Source organism: Ailuropoda melanoleuca, chromosome 14 (genome assembly GCF_002007445.2).
Source record: "Ailuropoda melanoleuca isolate Jingjing chromosome 14, ASM200744v2, whole genome shotgun sequence".
In the NCBI taxonomy this organism is placed as follows: Eukaryota; Metazoa; Chordata; class Mammalia; order Carnivora; family Ursidae; genus Ailuropoda; species Ailuropoda melanoleuca.
The window spans coordinates 15,783,799-15,805,918 of NC_048231.1; the positions used below are offsets into that span (position 1 = coordinate 15,783,799).

General features: G+C 44.1%; 2 protein-coding genes across 4 annotated transcripts in view; one reads left to right on the top strand and one right to left on the bottom strand.

The window, feature by feature from the left end:
* The first annotated feature begins 1,446 nt into the window (after positions 1-1,446).
* ZC2HC1C (zinc finger C2HC-type containing 1C) lies at positions 1,447-12,395 on the top strand. Of its 3 annotated transcripts, none has more exons than XM_034642057.1 (4): positions 1,447-1,602; positions 2,462-3,803; positions 9,335-9,418; positions 9,524-12,395. In XM_034642057.1, the coding sequence occupies exons 2-4, from the start codon at positions 2,481-2,483 to the stop codon at positions 9,596-9,598; spliced, it is 1,482 nt and encodes a 493-aa protein (XP_034497948.1). In that variant the 5' UTR covers positions 1,447-1,602; positions 2,462-2,480; the 3' UTR covers positions 9,599-12,395. The 3 variants fall into 3 exon arrangements, with proteins under 3 accessions (XP_034497948.1, XP_019650207.1, XP_002914775.1); XM_019794648.2 differs by adding an exon at positions 2,256-2,365 and having other exon boundaries at positions 9,335-12,394; XM_002914729.4 differs by having other exon boundaries at positions 9,335-12,393.
* A 217-nt stretch (positions 12,396-12,612) lies between these two features.
* NEK9 (NIMA related kinase 9) overlaps positions 12,613-22,120 on the bottom strand; it is a 36,557-nt gene continuing 27,049 nt past the window's right edge. The window contains exons 19-22 of the mRNA XM_002914702.4: positions 19,999-20,201; positions 18,712-18,873; positions 17,281-17,490; positions 12,613-15,227 (exon numbers count right to left, since the gene is read on the bottom strand). Of these exons, the coding sequence (XP_002914748.1) occupies positions 15,105-15,227; positions 17,281-17,490; positions 18,712-18,873; positions 19,999-20,201 (698 nt within the window). The 3' untranslated portion in view covers positions 12,613-15,104. The remainder of the gene's footprint in view (positions 15,228-17,280; positions 17,491-18,711; positions 18,874-19,998; positions 20,202-22,120) is intronic.

Here is a 22,120-nt window from a genome sequence, read left to right on the forward strand (position 1 = left end):
TGGGTGGCACAGTGGTTAAGCGTCTGCCTTCAGCTCAGGGCGTGATCCCAGCGTTATGGGATCGAGCCCCACATCAGGCTCCTCTGCTATGAGCCTGCTTCTTCCTCTCCCACTCCCCCTGCTTGTGTTCCCTCTCTCGCTGGTTGTCTCTATCTCTGTCAAATAAATAAATAAAATCTTTAAAAAAAAAAAAAAGAGAGAGAGATGGAGTCAATTCCTGGAGGGTGTGGAAAGGAAGTAATTCAACAACTCACAGAAAGAGAAAGATTCTTTTTCTCCAGACACAAGAGGGAAGGAATNAGAGAGATGGAGTCAATTCCTGGAGGGTGTGGAAAGGAAGTAATTCAACAACTCACAGAAAGAGAAAGATTCTTTTTCTCCAGACACAAGAGGGAAGGAATTCAAGATGGAGAGAGGCATTCTGGGAAATTCAGCCAGATTGGAGGGGAGCTGCAGGAGTTGGTGACAGGCAGGCCAGATGCTGAGATAATTAGGACCTTGAGAGAAGCGGGAAATGTCTGAAACTGCAAATACAGAGAAGGCGGTAGGAAAGAAAACAAGGAATGAAAGGGCTGCCCTGGAGGGCCCACCAAGGAATTTCTCGGTAACATGTAGAACTGTAATAATGACATGTTGAAGCATTAACACTGACTACTGCTGTCCACTTATTTTTCCCATGTGCATGAATCTTCTGAGTAGTTACAGAAAAAAAGTAAACTGCCTGTTCCAAACAGCTTACACAAATGAACTAAAGATGAAGGCAAATAAACTCTCTTCTAATGTTAACAAGTTATAGACTATTACTTAGTGTTGAAAACCAGGTTATACAGATTATTTTCAATCTGGTAATTAACTTTATTATCATTACACTTGGCTGAGTCACTCTTGGGCCCCACGAAGAGACGGCCAGAGTTATCACGTGAGAGTAAAACATTATATCAAAATAATTAGATTGGCTACAAAAACTACCTCGGAAAGATACTGAGTAGCGAAACCTAGCCAAGTTGCTCACATTTGCCCGCAAGCTCCAGACTGTTGGCTAGGGAAAGCACGGAGGGACAGCCATACCTGGGGCCCGTACAAAGCAGCCCAGCGTGCTAAGAAAGGCTATCAGCAGGCCCACTCCCGCCAAGTGGGCGGACACCGGAATCCTGCGGCAGGGTGACTCCAAGGCACTTCTAGGGGCTCCGTCTTTTGCCAGAGAAGGGCACACCCCAGTGTCTGGGAGCATCGTTGTCAGAAAAATACAAGTTCTTTGATGGAGCCCCAGAAAGCCTCTGCCGCCCCCCCTCCCGTTCCGCAAGGGCAGGGCGGGACCGAGCTGCAGAGTTGGCGGGACACGGGGTCAAGTGACACTCAAACCGACCCCACCCCCCTCGCGGGCGTCTCCGGACCGCGTGCGCGCTGCGCCTGCGCGCGCTTCCCGGGAGGTGTTCGCTGCTCGAGAAGGGGCTGGGCGCGCACGCGCTCCGTCTCCAGGCAACGAGAAAAACAGAGGCCCGCGGAGAGCGCCTGCGCGGCGATCGGTTGAGGCGGGGGTCTGGTCTGGAAAACTAAGTCCTGGGGTGTGCCCTGAGCAGGAACGGTCCACCAGAGCTTCAGGTACGCGGAAGTGGGGGACAGACGTGGGGTCAGCACCTCGACCTCCCAAGGGCCTCATGGACACAAGAGTGAGGGCTTGTTCCCAACGCAGAGTCTCCAGTGGGGGCGCCCCTGGTGACCCTTTAGGACAGTGCGTGACTTTAGCGTTCAGGATCTAAAAGCTGCGGGGGGCCAGGTCAGGTGGCCTCCACCTCTCAGGTTACAGACCTTTCGCTGTGCGAGCCGGGGGGACTTTTTGGGTGACGGTTTGACAGCCAGGCACCTGCTGCGGGCCCTGAGCGGCCTCTGTGTTCTTTGGAGTCAAGCACGGTTCCAGCAGGAAGGAAGCTGGAGAGCTCTTTGTGCCAGTCACTTACCTCTGGGCCGCAGTTTGCTCACCTGTGAAACGATAGGGCTGGACTCAGAGTCCTAAGGTCCCTAAATGCCAGTCATGTAACTCTGAGCGGAACTTCAGTTTACGGGTGAAGAAACGAGCAAGCGAGGCAAAGTTGCTTGTTCTGTGTCACAGGCCTAAAACCTGACTTTCGATCCAATAGCTCTTTCCAGTAAATCTTTCCCCCAACTAGGGAGTCTACTGTGTGTGGCAGAGGCTGGTACTGGAATAAAGCTAGGTGGCAGGAACACCCGTGTCACATTCGTTTTTCTATCCTCAGGACCTAATAAGCACCCACAGGAAATAATGAGCATTCACCAAATGCTTATTGAAGGAAAGCTCTGGCCGACCCAGCACCACTGTCCCTAAAAAGTTCAAGAGAATGCGTAGGTAGGACAAATGTAGAAACAGTTTTACTTTAGCAGCCAGGGGGTGGGGGAACCTCAGCCAAACTCCTCACGTATATCTGGTTTAAATCTCCCCTAGGCTTCAGTCCAGTCCCTGAATGGCTGGCCTCCAGTTGGCACCACCTCTGCCTGTGGGCGTTATGCTTCCGTGTAATAAAACAGAAGCTCCAGGGCTCCTCTCAGCTAAGCAAGAGCCCTATGAAAAAGGTGACTCTTCTCAGCGGTCCTCCATGGGGCACCTGAGGAACAATTTCCAGCAGAAGCTTTTGAGCAACAAAGAGCTGACATTGGATAATCTCTACACTCACTCCAAATGGAACACCTGCACAAAAGCCCGGAGCTACTCCTATCCCCGCTGTGTTGGCAGCCAGCAAGATTCAAGAAGCAATCCCCAGGGCCAAGCGAAAGGTTTGTTTTACTCATCAAGTCCTCAGTCCCAGCATCCCAAAGCAAATAATCAGGAATTCATCCCCTTCACAAAGAAGCGAGTTGGGGTAGACCGGGCATACCCACTGAAACCCGTGTTCCATAGGAAGTCTCATGGCACAAGTGAGGCTGGCATTGATGGGGACCAGAATGTCTCTCTAAGGCCCCCTGAACCAGGAGAGTTTCCATACAGAAGCTTTGGTTCCAGGAACTGGGCGAATTCATCTGTGGTTCATGCCGTTGCTGCCAGACAGGAGGAGAGGGCCACAGAAAACCCCAACAGGACTGAATGGGTGCAGATCCAAAGACTAGAAGCTGTAGGGGAGAGCTTACAGGAGGAAATCCGAAGAAAAGAGACCCTCCTAAGGGAAAAGCTGAAGAAGACAGAGGAGGAACTCAGAAGGATCCAGAAAGAAAAGGTACAGGCTAAGGAAAATGAAAAAAGAGAGCTACAGAGAATGACACTCCCCAGGAGGAGAGTTAAAGGTAATAGCAACACCACATACAAACCTACCTTCTCCCCTGAATTTGGGTCTGAGAAGGTCTTCAGTAGAGACAGGGGAGAGGATGAAACTTGGGGACGGTCTCAAGAAAATTCTAGTCCATTCCAGCTCTCTGATTATGGAATACAGAAGCTCAAAAGGGAAAGACTGGTGGCAAGCAATAACAAAATCCGAGACCTAGTCTCAGAGCCATCAAAGGAGCATTCTCAGTCTTCAGAAGGGCCTGGCAGTGCTTTGCAGGGATCCACCAGCAATTCTAGTTTGTCTGGGGCACCAGACTCCTCGGTTTCCAGCTGTTCCACTGAAGAGCCCGAACTTGGCAAATGTAGCTACTGTGGACGCAAGTTTCTGTTGCTCAGGCTGGAGAGACACTCCAACGTCTGCATCAGGATGCAGGGTTCCAAGAGGAAAGTGTTCGACTCCTCCAGAGCCCGGGCCAAGGGCACAGAACTGGAGCAGTACTTGAACTGGAAGGGACCAGCCTCAGTCAAGGTAACAAAGCAAGGCCCTTCTGGATTTGACTTTGAGTGGGGATCAATGTAAAGGGATGTTTTATCAGTTTTCTTTAGAAAAAATTCATGTGTCGTATAGGGAGAAAGTGCAAATTAACATCTGTTGATTACTACTGTGTGCCAGTCCCTGTGACGGGAGCTTTTCATAAGCTCCTTACCACAACCCTGGGAGGGCTTCGTTGTCTCTTATTTTATCAATTCACAAATCAAGTCTCAGAGAGTTTCTCTATTTTTTTTTTTAAAGATTTTATTTATTTATTCAACAGAGATAGAGACAGCCAGCGAGAGAGGGAACACAAGCAGGGGGAGTGGGAGAGGAAGAAGCAGGCTCATAGCAGAGGAGCCTGATGTGGGGCTCGATCCCATAACGCCAGGATCACGCCCTGAGCCGAAGGCAGACGCTTAACCACTGTGCCACCCAGGCGCCCCTCAGAGAGTTTCTCTTGCTTGAGATCACAAACAGCTTTAAATGGCAGAGTCAGCACCTATGGGGCACCTGGGTGGCTCAGTTGGTTAAGTGTCGGTTAAGCATCCGACTCTTGATTTTGGCTCAGGTCATGAACTTAGGGTCCTGGGATCAAGCCCCATGAGCCCCACTTTGGGCTCCCGCATCAGGTCCCAGCCCTACATCAGGCTGTGTGCTCAGTGGGGAATTTGTTTGAGGATTCTCTCTCCCTCTGCCCCTCAGTCTGCTTGTGCACACACACTCCCTCTAGAATAAGTAAATAAATCTTAAAAAAAAAATTTAAAAAAAATAATAAATGGCAGAGTTAGCATATAAATCTGGGTCAGAATGAATGCAAAATCTAGACTTAAAAATATATGTCCTATTGATTATAAAAATAATAAATGTTTACTATAGAAAATTAAAAAGATTTGAAAAATATAAAGAAAAAAATGAGGCAGCCCTTCACACCCAGGAGAGAGTTCCTTGATCTTTGCAGTATACTCGGCCACCTCCCAAGATTAGGACTTGTTGCAACGCCTATAACCCTGTCTACTCTTTCAAGATTAACTCAATTCTGATATACCTTCTTAGTAAATAGATGAAGCACAATTAAGTTTGTAATCCGTTTTCTCCCCATTTAGAGTGTAAACACCTTAAGTAAAGGACTTTCTTTTTGGTTAACATTCCAGCTGCAGAAAAACTAGGTTGTAAAAAGTCTGTGCTACACTTGCCTGGTAAGTTTAGGGGCACTTCACAGGCGTATTTGGACAGTCAGCTCTGGAGATTGTCTCATGAATAAGTCTGCCACCCTGTCAACGTTATGCCCCTTGGCTTGTAAATGAGTGTTTCTCAAAGTGCGGCATGCTGGCAATCATTTTTTATTTTAGTAGTTTTATTGTGTATTAGAAAAATATAACAAGATATGAAGCCCGTGGTTTCTAGGAATCATGAACTTAAAGAAAAATATTAAGTAAGTTATAGTAAAGGGGACACAGTGAAAGTGGTGCGCCAATGACCAAAGTTAGGGAAAGCCTAGACCACGTGATCTCAAAGCCCCATCCAACTCTAATTTTCTTTCTTTCTTTTTTTTTTTAAGATTTTATTTATTTATTTGACAGAGACAGCCAGCAAGAGAGGGAACACAAGCAGGGGGAGTGGGAGAGGAAGAACCAGGCTCCTAGCAGAAGAGCCTGATGTGGGGCTTGATCTCAGAACGCTGGGATCACGCCCTGAACCAAAGGCAGCCGCTTAACGACTGCGCCACCCAGGCGCCCCGCCCCCAACTCTAATTTTCTAACAAAATATGAGAGCATGTTCTGTTTTCATTTCTTTCCCACCCTCCCTATGCTGTGGTAGCACCTCTTGTCTGCTAAGCACTTTACAGTTTACGGGCGTACTTGCTGGGGCCTTTGAAAACTCAGATTTACGCCGTGGCTGTTAGGAGAAGTCGACGGCAGTTATTTCTTTCAGTAGAGTTTGGAAGATGAACATAAAGAAGTCCCTTCTGTGTTCAGAGATAATCTGCCCGAAGGCCAGTTTCCAACAAGAATTCAACATTTTGCTCTTGCAGATAATGATATGATCACCAGCTCCTGTTCTTTCCTGTTTTCTTTCTGGTCAACCCAATAATCTACTGGGGTCTTCTCTATCCCACTATAGTGGTTGTTTCTGGCAGGCACCTGAAAGAATCTTGTGTTTCTTAAATTCCTAAATACAGTAGCAGTGAAGCAAAGAATTGGATTTCTGAGATTAGACACCCTAACTTTGTGGAAACTAGTTTTGGGGGGGTGGGATATGATGAATTGAGGACACTGAAGCAGAAAGGATCTGGATTGAGATGCACTCCCCCCCCTTGGAATGTTCTAAGTCTTATTCCAAAGCTTTGGGCCTTGGAAGCTGAGTGGTTGTGTCTGCCTGTCATTCCTCTAGTGTACTCACAAGAACAGGTGACTTTCTTTGTATCCTTTAGATTTCACATAACTTCCAGCAGACTCGTAGCTCTGGTCTCTCCACTGGACCGTAAGTATTTGAGCACAGGGACCACATCTTTGTACTTTGTGATTAACAAGTGTTAATTGAATAAAATTTCAATATGATGCATTAATAGTTCATTCAATATGATGAACTATCGAATACTTGAGGAACTTTCCCCTCATTCTTTTAAAAATTCCTGGATACCATCTCTAACACAGATTATCTTGTTTTCTTGTCTGCTTCGGTAAGACTCTCTTCTGAAGGATCCTTCTTCTTTGATAATATCTCTTCCTGTCATTCATCATTAATGATATCGGACCACCAAACAGCTACTTGCCTTTTCTTTTTAAAATTAATTTTATATTAATTGGAATAATATCTGAATACATTTTAAAAATCATGTACTACGTGACCTATAAGGCAACAAGCAGGATCCTGCCTTGCCCTTCTCCCTCCTAGTCTGGCCCCCAGTGGCAGCCTTCAGATGACTCTTCTGGTATGCGTTTCTGTGTTTCTCAATAATATGCTTACTTTCTTGATTAATCAGTTTTGCACATTATCTGTTGACTTCCTTCTATGAATGCTGCGGGTTAAGCTGTCTTTCACATCTCCTTTCCTTTCACTTTTCTCCTTCCCTTCTCCTTCCATTGTAGTGGAATCACAATTTTGGGTTAAACAAGTAGTCGGCTTTTACATTATAATAACCATGTAAATTTTGTTCACTGATGAGTGAACAAATTCTGCCTCTGCCCCATGTACCTGGAATTAATAGCTGACTCATGTTTTCATTTGCTTGGTTTCCTACGTACCTGTCTCTAATCTTTTTTTCCTAAATGATCTATCTGATGATGTCAGACACCTTTTAGTGTTTTTGTAAATTCTCAAACACCTAATCCATCAGTTTGATTTTTTTTTCTCTCTTATTCTGGAACTTCCCTCCCACCACTCTTTTTTTTCCTGCGCCAGTCTGGATGGTTATTCTCCAGGTCTGGTGCAGATCTGTTGTTTTAGGACTTCTTTTTGCTTCTCTTCTGCGTTGGGTCCTGCTTCCAGCTTCTTATGTCTTTCTTTTTCTTGCTTTATTCCTTGCTTTCCTGAAGCTTTCAAGAAATGTGCATGGGAGGCATACTTTTTTTTTGGTCTCAGGATGTATGAAAGTATCTATATGATAGTCTTATAGCCTTATATTTGATGGATGGATTTGACCAGGTATAGAATTCTAAGTAGATTTTGTTAGAACTTTTTTTTTTAATTTTGAGTAAATTTTTTTTTTAAAGATTTTATTTGACAGAGGTAGAGAGAGGGAAAGAGAGCACAAGCAGGGGGAGGGGCAGAGGGAAAGAGAGAAGCAGGCTCCCCGCAGAGCAGGGAGCTGGACAGGGGCTCCATCCCAGGACCCTGGGCATTTTCCCACTAGCTTTTAGCATCCAGTGTTACTGTTGAGAAGTCTGATGACATATTGCTTCCTGTTCCGCTATATGAAACCTCTTTTGGTGTTTCTCTTCTTCTGAAAGCCTACACAATTCTCTCTCTAGTCTGAAACTCTGCAGTTTCACACTGATTGTGTTGGATACTTGGTAGACTATTTCAATTTCAAGAGCAGTGACCTTAATTCTAGGAATGTTTATTGTATTATTTGTTTAACAATTTCTTCTGTGTGCTTTTTCTATTCTTTTTGGAACTCCTTTTGGTCAAGTGTTGGACTTCCTGGATTGGCTTCCTAATTTCCTAATCTTTTCTACTTTCCATCTTGATCTTTTTTCCCATTCTAATTTTTTTTTAAGATTTTTTTTTTAAGATTTTATTTATTTATTCGACAGAGATAGAGACAGCCAGCAAGAGAGGGAACACGAGCAGGGAGAGTGGGAGAGGAAGAAGCAGGCTCATAGCGGAGGAGCCTGATGTGGGGCTTGATCCCATAACGTTTGGGATCACGCCCTGAGCCGAAGGCAGACGCTTAACCGCTGTGCCACCCAGGCGCCCCGTCTGAGTAATTTTCTTGACATTTTACATTTCTATTTTTATTTTTAGTGATCACAGTTTTTTTTTTCTTTCTGAGATGGTCTTTTTAAAATAAAGATTTGTATTTATTTATTTGAGAGAGAAGGAGCGAGAGCAAGTGATCAGGGGGAGGAGCAGAGCTCAGCGCAGAGCCAACACGGGGCTCAATCCCATGACCCGGAGATCATAACCTGAGCTGAAAACAGGAGTCAGACACTCAACTGACTGAGCCACCCAGGTGCCCCTTAGCTATCACAGTTTTAATTTGTAATAGTTCTTTCTGGTTCTCTGGTTTTAAGTTTTCTTTTACCTGCCTTATTCCTGTTTCCTGAGAGAGAGAGAGAGAGAGAGAGAAATTCATGTACCTGTTTTGGTGTCTCTCTTCTTAGAGCTTTAGTCAAATGTCTGGTGATGCCAGGCTGTCCATTCATATTTAAGTGTAAGTGGGGCTTGTTGACCAAAGGCCTTCCTATTAGGTTCTCAAATAGTGAGTCTTTTCATTGGAATCACTCAAGGTCAGCATCTAATGGCTTTTCTCTCAACTGCTTGGTGCATCCAGAGAACTCCTGTCTCCTGTGAGGGTACCAGTGTGTTTGATATCCTGGGAGCTGAGCGGGGGAAGGAAGCCAACAGTTCCCTAATTCATCACGTATACTTGCACTTAGTCCCAATTTTCAGCCTCAATATTACCCTGTTCTCCACTATGCCTAGACTTCCTGAGTCTGTAACCTGTCTGGTTCAGTTTCTCCAGAGAATAAACCCCCGTTCTCCTGTGACAGTGCTGGAAGTGACAGATACTTAGATGTGCAAGATGCGACAGGGGCCCCAGGGATCCAATTTATTCTCAGCCCTGCACCTCTCCTCTCTCCACTGCCTGTACTTGTAAGCACCGAGGCTCTCAGCACTGTCCCCCTTGGCAGGCCCTTGGCTTAAGTGCCTCCACTCTGGCAAGTCAGCTCTGTTGCTCCTTTCCTGTTCTGACCTTATGGATGAACACCCTTTACATTGCCTTACTGTCATTCTGATGAAGGCTCAGAAGGAGATGTGGTAAATGCCAAGTTGAATATCAGTCTTCCTCCTCCTTACAGGCTGAACCTCCCCAGAAGAGCAACTGGAGACAGAAGCACGAGTCTTTCATCCGTACCCTCCGTCAGGCTCGAGAGGTCCAGCAGGTAATTGCCAAAGGTGGAAACCCCTCAGACTTGCCTCCCATCCTGCCTGCAGAAAACCCGGATTATATTCAGTGTCCTCACTGTAGCCGCCACTTTGCTCCCAAGGTGGCCGAGCGGCACATTCCCAAGTGTAAGACCATTAAGAACCGGCCTCCACCTCCGAGGAAGCATTGCAGTTGAGCAGACAACAGTGGAAGCCTCGGAAGGCCCTCCTTCTCTGCAGCAGTGAATGGGAATAGCATAATTTGATGCCAAACAGAACAAAAACTTTTACATCTCCCATGTCTGCCTGCAGAGCTTAGTCGGTGAGGAGAGACCCATTGCTAAGCAGCAGGAGGTAAAAGGAAGCCTCAGCTTCCCACGAAATTACCACCTCAGGCTGGTGTGCCTTGTTATTGCCCTCAGAACTGATGGGCGACAACTCGCAACAGTAGCGAGCGGGCTACATTAAAGCTGTCTTCTGGCGTGCCTGACTGGCGGTTTGTGCTCGCACAGTGCCTGCGCTTGCTGTGCCCTCTGCCGCTGCCTCTGCATGTATGCCTGTGGCTCCTGTTACCCCTTCTTGCCTTTGCAAGAAGTTGGTTCATGAGACTGCGTTGGTGTCAGAGGGTCATGATCACCCAGGTGGTATCTTTTATAAAAGATCATATGATTTTGCTTTTTAAGGCAAATGGAAATGTGTCCTTGACCTCCATGATGCATGGTCCTGGCCAAAAGCCAATACCAGTATGTAAAGTTAGGGTGCCAGTATATCCTAAGCCCTCCTTGTGCTGTACTGTGCCATAAAGGGAATCTCATCTTTATGTGCTTTACATGGTAGGGATGGGAGAGAGCACCCTGTATGCCTCAGTAGTTGCTCTTGCTAATGGATTTCATATGTCAAAAAAAAAAAAAAAAGGAAAGAAGGAAGAAAGTTTCATAGTTTCAGCTATGGCTGGCATTCTGCTTTGAAATCAGGTTGGGTGTATGGCTTTTTAAATGCAGCAGCAAAATCTACCATCAAAGCAAGCTGGGACATTGCCATGTCACATGTCCCTGCCCATTTTACCACAATGAACTTCTCTTTTAGAGAGTAAACTTCGATGGAGAAGGATACTGGATCTTTTAAATTTTTCTGTGCAGAACTGTGCATACTGCAAGTACTCTTCACAATTAGACCTTCAATCAATGGGTTTTGGGGATTTAAAATTAAATCATAAAATGAGTCAGTCCTAGATTGGTCAGATGGGAGAAGTGATAAGGTAATGTCTGTCGGGGTAGTGTCAGTTCAGATAGGATGAAGATAGAACAACAGATCTGAAATAACAGGATTATTGTCCTGAGAGCATCACTGGAGAACAAATGCCCAACCTGACCTGGGCCAAGGTGACTAAGCAGACAACAGAACCGTATTCTTCTAACAACAAATGGCCACTCACTTTTGTTCCATCTCCTCTCCTGCTTCTGCTGAGTGGCTGGGCTCACAGATCAGACCGATCTGAAACGTGAATTTAAGGCTTTACTGTGAAGCTGCAGGGCCCTGGGGTGAAAAGAATGTACATACTTAAAAACAGTACAATTGAGTTGCTTTATGCTCTTAATTGTTGCAAAGAGAAAAAGGGATCACATCGTGGGGCCTCAGGCTGGCCACCTGAAGAAACCTCACACACACACTGGATATTTAACCCAATATATCCACTTCCCAGGCGAGTCTAGTGACGTACAGACTGTACGTTTCCACACTGGATGGTAAAAGCAATAGATGGCAAGAATGAGCTGTGGCCAAGGCCGCAAAGTGGTAGCCTATGGACAGCTTTGTCCTACAGATTTGACATAAATCTGACATTTAAAAATTGGGATATGGAGAATCTCTTGAAAAGCCGGAAGTTCTGGAAATACCAGGCCAGCAACGCTGCATAGCCCCAACCGTGTGCTCTGACAGCGCAGATCACCACAGCCCCACCTGGCCCGCTACACTTATTCACCTTTCCTGCCTGGCCCCACGGGCACTTGGGTTTGGGATCCCTGGATGATGTGATGAAGATCACAGATCAGGGCCCTCTGGGGAGAACAAGTGCATGTGTGGGCAGTGCCCTCTGTAGACACAGGAAGCAGTCACTCATTCTTATATTGCTGGAGAAATAATGCAATAGTCAGTGCCTCAGTGTGCCTTCCAATCTCAATATGCAGAGGCCTTGACTAGATTCGGACTATTAGTCTTTTAAATTTAGCTTGATCTGCTCTTTGGGAAGAGGTCAGAACCCTTTTTCTATCTAAATCCCTTCCTGGATAGCAGAGGATGACAGTGGATAATGCTGCTTGGTATTGTCCATGTGTTATACAGCTTTATCCAAGAACCTTCAGTACAAGCAAATGCTATACATTTTAAAGTTCAAAAGGTTAAGCAATGGGAAAAGAATCTCATGGTGAAGCTCACTTCATATAAAAGCATATGCAGACGTGCTGAGATCATACTTCCTAGCAGGACTGTACTCATGCAGCACGGTACCTTTTGGCCAACATTTGCTTTTGGTCATTAATTTATCATTCTTCATGACTACAAAGGAGGTAGCAGAGATGTGATCTAGTGTTTTCCTCTCTAATGTTCCTGATTCTGTGAGGTTTAGTGACCAGCATGTTCATTTCCATAGTTAATCATTGAAGTAATAAATGATTTTTGGCTTTGTGGCAGGAAGGAACATGTTTTGTAGTCCTGACTACAGCCCCGTCTGCAGGACACTAATGAATAATACTTCTTTGGAGGCCCAGGGATACTCATTTGAAAGAATTTATTTATAATACATCCTTGCTCCAGAGCTGTTCTATTATGAATGTTTCCAAATATATGGCAAATCAAATGAAATTTGATTTTAAGGCTGCTTTTACTTTAAACTTTAGTGAAATGCTCAGCCAGGAGAAGTGATAACTTGGCTGTGCTAAGCCAGGGAGACCAAATACCGTTCACCCTCTTTGAGGGAAAACAGTTTTGTAAACATAGATGCGCATTAGCACTTGAAAAAGCCCACTGTGATGGAGGAGGTAAATATAAGAAATGATCCTTCCTCTTTCAGTGGCTCATTTTTTCCCTCCCTCTGCATATATTTGAGAAGTTGGGGGGGGGGGAAGAAAGTTGTAGCAGCAGAAATGATTCTGTTAGCAAGAAAAAGAAACTGGAAAAAAAGCAAAGATTATTTGTGCAAATGTCCCTTGTGTTGTTTCTGTTACAAGGTCTTTTATTTATTTAGATAAAGACTTATTGAATCAAAGATTCACGAAGGCCTAGAATCTGGGTGTTTCATCCCCAGTGACTAAGGTCCATGCGCAGGCATAGCACTGATTGAGAGTTTAAATGTTTATTTAAAACAGAAATGCCAAACCACTCCACCCTCAACCTTTCAAACGTCTGGCTCACAACGAGCTAGTTCTTTAGCAACAATGTCAGAGCAGAGGAGAACCTCAGGTTATACTACAACTCAAAGCACTACTACTGGGAAACTGAAATCTCCTAGCGCTGCAGAAAGAAGAAAAGCAGGACAAACTTCAAGAGAATTAGCTACAGAAAACCATTCAAAGGCATTCCTGCTGCCTAACCTTTCAGTTTTTATCTAATGCATGGCTGCCACCTTTGAACTGGTTTCTGTTTGCATAGCTATTTGGTGGGAAAAATCATATGGCTGTCCCAGGCACAATTTGGGAAAGTGCAAATTGTCTCTAAGGCACAGAACTCAGATTCTCAGCCAGATTAACAGCAAACTAGACTTCCCAAGGGAACATGCTAGAGAAAATGAGCAGTGTTCCCCTGCTAGAGAATGGCTCCCCTCCGGAACAAGAGCAGTGCTCTCCCCTCCCTTCGATGCTCACTTCCATCCCTGTGTCAGCAACGTGCCCCTGTTCCTCAGTTCCACAGCAGAAGCAATACTCAGGATTAACACCCAAACTGAGCCTGCCTCTCAGGCCTGCTGAGATGGTGAGTATGAGGGATACAGGAACATGAAAAGCCAGTCAGTCCTTAAAAAAACACAGGTACATTTACATGATAGACCAAAACCCACTGTTGGGGTTTACAGCAAACCCCCAAGTCCCCAGAACTTGTAACTTTAATCCGGGGTTGGCCCCTTCCCTTATTTTAAGAAAAGGCTTTAGTGATTACGTTAGTACCATTGTACTAGGCTTCCCAGAATTGAGAAAACAATGGGAACATCAAACCAAAGAAGATCCCATTGAACAGAGTTGCCCATCCCCAGCCACGGGGTTTTCCCCAAGCATCAGCCTTTATCCCACCAGTTGTAGGGATACGGCAAATTTCCATTGCACACGTCCTTCCAAAATATTAAAGAGATATCAAACATTCATTTTTTGGTTTGAGGAAAATGAAACAAAAATTAATTTAGCATTTTCTAAGGAGGGAGGATGTGAGACTCATCAAAGCAACTCCTACGACCCAAAATACTAAAGGAACATTTCATAAGGCCAGGTGAAAACACAAAGCTCACGTCCTTAAGTAAAAACCATCAAGAGCTTTGAGGACATGCTCTCTTTGGGAAAGCCAGCTTGCTCCTTGTCTATACGGACAAGATGACTATGGGATTAGAACGGAGCTCTCAGCCCAATGCCGTTCACTTGGCAGCTGCTACCTGCTCTGTTAGGCTTCAGGGACTACCAGGTTTTGGTGCTGGCTTTGGGCACTCAAGTAGGAAAGATGATACAGATTCACTGATACGGCTTCATAAAACACCAAAAGGGGACAAATACTGACTAGACATACAGAAAGGGAGTGGTTGGGGCTGCTGAAGTCAAGGTTAGAACCCTAAGAGCCACAAAGGAAGAGGCACTCTAGACCTTCCTAAAGACACCAAGTAGAGGCAGCTGAAGGAGGCCCTCTTGCCCTCATGGTTTTCTCTTAAGGCCATGCCTATTGCCCCACTGACTCGATTTTCTATACGACACCTCACCTTTTAGAGGTATCTTCCCAAGTTAGGAAATCCTACCTGCATCGGCCATAGATGGCAACCCCACTGTGTGATGAGGAGGGACCCTAGCCGCCTTTCTCTCCTCCTCACTGAAGACATTTTAATCGACCCTCGGAGGAAAAGCCATCCAAGCCCACTTTTCCTCCTAAAGCATTTAGCTGCGCAAAGTAACTCAACTTTCTGAAAACAAGCCCCAGATTGACTCCACCAGACATATTTTCCCAGACTCAGGGCTCCGGAGAGGGCTGTACTGCTTCACCTCCCTCCAGATGAGCCTGCATGGGCCCCACCTGGTTCCAGCCCACTCGAGCTTTACACTTTTCCCTCCTCCACCCAGAGGTGCAATGCCTGGTGCTGAATTCCCAAGGCAGCTTCCAAGTAATGGTGAAATGATAAATGGGACATAAGCTGCTACCAGCAAAATTAAGGTGAGCATTGTGTCTCCTCTTCAAAGGTGGGATCACCAGATGAGGTACAGAGCTGCTGCTGCTATGGCAGTCACTGAGGACAAAGCCAGGGCCATGGGGCCCTTCCATTCTCCAAAACAAAACCACTTCTAGATCCTATCTAATAGGCAATGCCACTCTCCAAGTGTACACGGAAAGTGCTTCAGAGCCTCCGCCTTGTGCTCCTTGTCTGCAAGTGAACAAAGCCAGGAAAGCGCTCTCTGCATTCAGTAAGTGTGCTGTGAAGTTCTTTGGATCCCAGTTTCCTGGAGGCCACACAGGCTCAGGAGACTAGAGGCTGGGTCGACAGGAGTCTGTTCCCAGGAGGCACCAGGAATCTGAATCTAAGTCAGGCTTTGGATCCATTTCCATCTCATCCTTTGCTGTCTGAGTTCCTTTGGAATGCATCCCCACCTGTCCAAACAAAACACAGTTCCACATTAACAATACTGCCACCAGTCACAGCGGTTCAGGACTAGGTTTCCAACGTTGACCTCTAAGGATCTGTAGCTACAGTTGTGTGACAAATCCTAATACTACCTTAGATAATACTTTAATATTACTACTTTAAATAAAGTCCACACCTTTACACTTGCTGCAGATAGGATGACCAACTGTTTGCCCAGGACTATAGCATTTTCTGGAATGTAGAACTCGCAATTTTATTTATTTTTTTAAATAAAGAGAGATCACGAGCAGGGAGGAAGGGTAGAGGGAGAAGCAGACTCCCCACTGAGCGGGAACCTGATGCGGGACTCCTGAACTGAGTCGAAGGCATGACAGTTAACCAACTGAGGCACGCAGGTGCCCTAGAACTCTCAATTTTTTTTTTTTTAAAGATTTTTTTTTTTTTTTATTTATTTGACAGAGATAGAGACAGCCAGCGAGAGGGAACACAAGCAGGGGGAGTAGGAGAGGAAGAAGCAGGCTCATAGCAGAGGAGCCTGATGTGGGGCTCGATCCCATAACGCCAGGATCACGCCCTGAGCCGAAGGCAGACGCTTAACCGCTGTGCCACCCAGGTGCCCCATCTAGAACTCTCAATTTTAAAACTGAGACAGCCCTAAGCCAAACAATCCTCCCGTGTGCTACGGCTGCCAATCACCCCATGCTTACATCAAGTGAGTACATTACTTTCCAAAGTACTTTCAGAGACAGGATTTCATTTAATCCTCAGAACAACCGTACAAGGTAGATGGTTTATTTTCCTCTTTTAGGTGAGAAACCAGGACTCACAGAACCATGCAGTTTGTCCAGACACATAAAACTAGGAAATGGCAAAGCCAAGGGGTGAACCTTATTTCCCTTTCCTGGTTCACTCTAAATTGAGCAATACTATGGCTTTCTAAAAACAATGCAAATGGAGCGTCTGGGTGGCTCAGTTGGTTAAGTGCCTGACTCTTGATTTTGACTCAGGTCATGATCTCGGGGTTGTGGGATTGAGCCCCACGTCAGGATCTGCGCTCAGCAGGGAGTCTGCTTGAGATTCTCTCTCCCTCTGCCTCTCTCCCCCTCTCCCCTCTGCTTGTGCTCTCTCTCTCTCTCTAAAACAACAATGCAAAGAGCAACACCCGTGAAGTGTTTTTACAAAAAATGTTTAATTTAAATCTAATCAAGCCTTAAGTCTAACTTCCAGTTTATAGAAATGACAGGGAGACAAAAGAACAAGTTAGGTAATGTCCCAAGAAAACAGAGAACAAATCCAGAACGTGACTCATTTTGTTAAACAACTGACCCTGTTTCTTCAACTGGTCAGTGCCATGAAAATTTAAAAAAAAAAAAAAAAAAGTATTCTATATAAAAAGAAACAAGACACCTAACAATGTAATGTAGGGACCTTGACTGGATTCTGGTCTGATAAAAACAGTTATAAAGGACATTTTTGTGGGAAAACTGGGAAAATTCTACTATCAACTGGAAATTGAGGTAATATTAGTGTAAACTGTATTACGTGTGATAATAATATGGTGGTTATCCAGGAGAATGAAGGTCTTTATTTTTGCGGTTACATAAGAAAGTATTTAGGGGGCCTATGTCATGACTTTTATAATTTATTTGAAAATGGTTTAGCAAAATAATAATACACACACCCACATACATTTAAATATACATATATACCCCCACATATTTTAAACACACATACACACACATTTAAAACAAACATGTTAACAACTGATAAAACTAGATCGTGGATATGAGTGTTCACTTAACTGTAATGCTTAGTTTTTCATAATAAAATTAAAAGAAAAAATAGAGTAACAGAAGACAATGGAAGTCAGGTGATGAAAATGATTCAACCCAGGCACCTGAATAGGGCCCAGGGCTGCTGGGATTAATTACAAAAGTTACAACATCAAAAGATAAGTACTTGCAAAGGAATAAGTCTATTTTAGTGTCTACTTGTGTTTTGTTTCTGTGATTCTTCAAAATAGAATTAGAAATCCAATTATTCTTTTAATGCTCTCACCTGCTGCCCTCCTTCTAATTTCTTGTTCAGCTTCTGTAGTTGGGTAAAAATCTGCAGGTTTTCTTGCTGTAGCTTCTGTTGTTCAGCCAGACACTTTAACACGAGCCCCTGCAATCTCTCAACCTCCCCCTGCAGAGTGCTGCACGCACAGGCAGGAGTCAATGGCACCGCCTTCCCAGCACCCGTCTCTGCAGGATTCAGCCGAGGTGGCTGAGGAGAGGAGAAAGAGGTCACAGGTGTTTCTGCCTGGATGCCACAGCTCCCCAACCCAGCCTTCCCCTAAATCAGATTTTACTTTTAAAGTAACGAGATAAACCATACAGACGCACAAAGTACATGCAACAGAAGCAGAAAACGCTGGGATTACAACAGCTCCTGGCTCTCACGTAACAGGGCAAGAGAACTCTCAGTGCCTCGGGCTCTGTTATGCTAGGGTTAGAAGAACAACCGTCTGTTTTGGAGAACTTCGCAAACAACTTTAAAGTGCACTGATGCTATCCCACTGAAAATGCTGAAGTCAGGGAAGGCATGATTTGGTTTGGAAAGTCTTTCTGATCACAGTGAGAACACTGTGATCCGGGGTCAATATCCATAAAAGGTAGAGGGTCACACTTCAGACGACGTTTGAGAGGTGTTCCGTAAACAGGACTGCCAAAATAATTCAAGAAAGCTAACTGACAGAGGAATTAAAACATTCACCTTGAAGTTTCAAAGGTTTTGTTACATCTTTCTAGTCTGGATTTCTCTTCCTTCTACTGTATTTTGTTTATAGGAAGGGTCAGCAAATGATAGTCCATGGGCCAAATGTGGCCTCCTGCCTGTTTTTGTAAATGAAGTTTTATTGGAACACAACCATGCCCATTCATTATGTATTATCTATGGCTGCTTTTGTGCCACAGTGTCAGAGTTGAATAGCTGCAGAAGAGACTGTATGGTCCATAAAGCCTAAAATTATTACTATGTGGCTCTTTATAGAAAAAGCTGATGACCCCTGCGGTTTGCATTTGATTGAGGCATTTACCACAATTTGATTTCTACCAAGGTTAGGCATACATGTGTGGCTCCCTCACTAGACTGTAAGCATTATTTCTTACGCATATTCAGAGCCTCCAACCCACACTAGCAGTGTCAAAAAAAGTGGACTTGAATTTTGGAACTTTAATTTTGGTATTTCTGAGGCAGAGAGAAAAGAAAGACAGTCCTCTGGTATAGAAAGCTGTTAGCCCCTCAGGAATGTGAAAGGGTCAATAACCTTTTTCCAAGGCAAACTCAGTTAAGCCTAGGCCTTGAAGCACTACCGAATAGACAGTATAATGAGTTGATACAGGGTAGTGGGAGACTGAGGAAGCTGGAGGAGATGGTGAAGCCAGGAGAAGTGGGGAGAGCTCTCTGTCTACTTAGTTGTGACTCAAAGGCAAAAAGTTCAGGTACCCAGGCTCCCACTGGGGGCTTGTGTTCCGAAGGAGCTTCAGAGGCCACTTTGAGTCCTTGTAGCTCTTCATAGGGCAGGGTATCTTTCTCAGATTCTGAAAAAGCTGCACTTAGGGGAGACGGGCTGTCAGGCATGGGGATGAATTCTGCATTTTCCAGCTCCTACGTGTAAAAGAAAGAATCTCATCAGTTCTGTTTGAGCCATTTATTTTCTTTCTCCCCAGTTCCCATCTTGCTACAGCTTTCCCTCTGTTGTGACATCAGCACCCTCTAGCGGGGCATGACAGTCGTGGGTTCCACACAGCTCTCTGTACCTGTCAAAAGCAGGCTATCCCTTCCTCAGACGAGTAACAGTGATTCGAATTCAAACTCAAACTCAAGAACACAGTTTGGAGAGTGTGGCGTATCTCCCCAACACACTTATTCTACACGACCTACTCAGTGAGCTGGGGAGCTCGAAGGTGATGACAGTGAGGCCAGTGGCCGGGCTGCTCAAGGCTGAGACTGAAACCTTAGATAGAACAGTGTGCTGCTTCCTCCATTCCTACTCCTAAATCGCTACTGAGTTTAGCTGTCTTATAAAGGCAACTTTAAATCTCTAGATTCTTTTTTTTTCTTTTTTTTCTTGGTAAAAATTTAAAATTTCACAAACTATAAATGCTCACTGTAGAAAATGAGAAAATACAGATGAGCAAAAGGACCAGCGATTCCATCACTCATAGATAAACACTATTAAAATGAGCAATACTGTTTTCAGTATTCATAGCAAACATTCTTCTATGCATTACATTTTTCTAAGAGAATGGGGTCCCGCTGCAAAGGTATTCCATCTTTTTTCTGCCCAGTCGAATCTTGTAACCAACTTTCCATCCAAATAAAAATACTCCAACATTTTTACTGTCTGCACTTCAACTCTCATAACCCATCTTTCTACTGTAAAACATTCCAACTGCCCCAATATTCCACTTCTAAAAACCACAGTACAAAATCTCTAAGCTTAATCTTTGCACACATGCATTACAAACACTGCCTTCAAGGAAGGTTTTCTTAATTTACTTATATTCATGTAAGTAATACAGGTTTGAGAACATTTTGTGTATCTCCTTGTCAGGAAGAAAAAAAAGGATTAGAGAGTTGGTAATTTTGTTCCTGGTGGAAATCAGAAGACTTGATGCCTGCTGTAGAACATGAATAGGGCACGGGACACAGAGAGGTGCTGACAGCTCCATTCTAGTTGCTGCAAAGGGCCTGATGTTTTATTGAAGATACCTTTGCCAAAGGAATTACCTTTCGAAGCCAGCCAGGGCAGGAGCTGCTGGCCCCACTACTGATCCCCATGGCCTCCGTGGGACTGACTAAACCTTCCATTCCTCGGTCTGCTTCCATTGTTCCTCGGAAGCCTCCGCTCGGATCAGGAGTTTCAGATTCCTGCTGACTGTCCTCCTCTTCTCCCCCACCGCCGCCGCCTCCTGGGCTAGAGCTCTGAACCACTGACAGATACACAGCACAGAAAGAGAGAGCCTTGCTATGCAGCAAGAAAGATTTACGATCTTACAGCCCTGCAGACCCCTGGAGAGCTTCCTAGAGTCACATGAAGTAATATCAACAGTGTAAGTCAGATATTTGGGACTAAATTTTTAGCTTTTACACAATGTATTGAATATCAGTATCTTCATAATGATAATTCATTTCTACATCCCAAACTTAACTTATCTCTATGTTCACAGCAGATTATCAATGTTCTAAAGCGTTACTGAATAACTGCCCCAACCATAGCTCACTGAATCTACCACCCATGCTTTAACAGATACATCCAGACTCCAGCATTCTACACCAAGGCTCATCAAGGTTTCATATAAATACAAAGCTCTTTCACATTTGAGCCAAACACCTCTTAAAGCTGCCAGATAAACTCACCAGTACCTTCCTTTCTGCAGAAGTCTCCAACCATTAAAATCATTAAGTTCTTTGATAACTATTTGTAAGAATTTTTAAAATATGGCTGGTTCTTTCATATCACGCTGCACGTTCTAAGTTACCGTCACAAAATGAAGGCTAGCTGATGTGTAGTCAGAAAATGAAACTGAATTCTGAAATGGGCCAAAAAATATATATTTAAGAAAGTAAATTTGCCAAAGCTAAAAAAAACAATTGCACGGTATATTCTAAAGTTAAGCATAAAGGACTGTTCATGACCACCAGCTACAGTGGCTCACAGACTGACTGCTGCACTGTGAGCCCACAGCAGCAGAACCCTGGAGGCCAACAAAAGCTCAGAAGCTTGTTTTGTTTTAAATGGCTTTTAAAAATTAGGTTACATTTGAAATAGAAGACTACTTTTAACATATGGGTAAGTTTTGCTACCTAACAAAATAAACAAAAACATAAATCTACCACTAGAAGAACTAGAATTGTACTTTACAATATGGTAGTCACTAGCCATATGTGGCAATTTAAATTTAAATAAAATAAAAAGTCCAGTTCCTTCAAGTAGCTACTTTTCAGGTGTTGGACAGCACAAACATAGAACATTTCCCCTGTTGCAGAAAGATTTATGGGACAGTGCTGAACTAAAACATTACCTTTATCACATCTGCCTTGTGAACGCCTTCCTTCTCTGGCCTCCTACCTAGACATAACTACTGATTTAATTCTGTTTTTATCATTTCTTCCTTCAAAAAAAAGTGATCACATATTTATGTATCCTTAAGCAATATATTAATTTGGCTTGTTTTTGAACTTTATATAGTAAGGCACATAGTCTGCTGCAACTTGCTTTCTACATTTCACGTGAGGGAACTATTTGTAGATGTTCATTTCTACTCTTGTATAATATTCCACTGGATGCTTAGAAGACACTCAACTAACAAATATTTAATGAACAGTCACCGTCCGCTGGGCGCTCTTCTAGGTAATGTGGATAAAACTAATGAATAAAAAAAGACAAAAATCCCTGCCCTTATGGGGTTTACATTTTCCAGCCAATGGATATGTGCTTTTAATCTTATTTTTTCCATTAAATACTGTTCCACCAAAACAAAGCTGTAAGAGAATAGCTGTGCTTAGCAAAAAGACATATCATTTGTGACAGATATTAACATGCACAGGTAAATGCTGAACAGGAGATTACTAAAGGAAACTAATAAAAGGTAGGATGTATGTGTGTGTAACTAGAGTGCAAGTCCACACCAGACATTCAACTTTCTTTCTCGAGGATTAATCAGCTTTCATTCTGGGTCTTTATCTGCTTTGATTCTACAAACTATCAGAATCCAGGTTCTGAGATACCAAAGAGTAAAGGTACTTTGGAGCAAATGGAAAACCAAAAAGGGACACAGATTTAGTTTCCTGTCATAGTCCCAAATAACAGAGAACCATGCAAAAAGCAGCCAAAGGAAACTATCAGAGA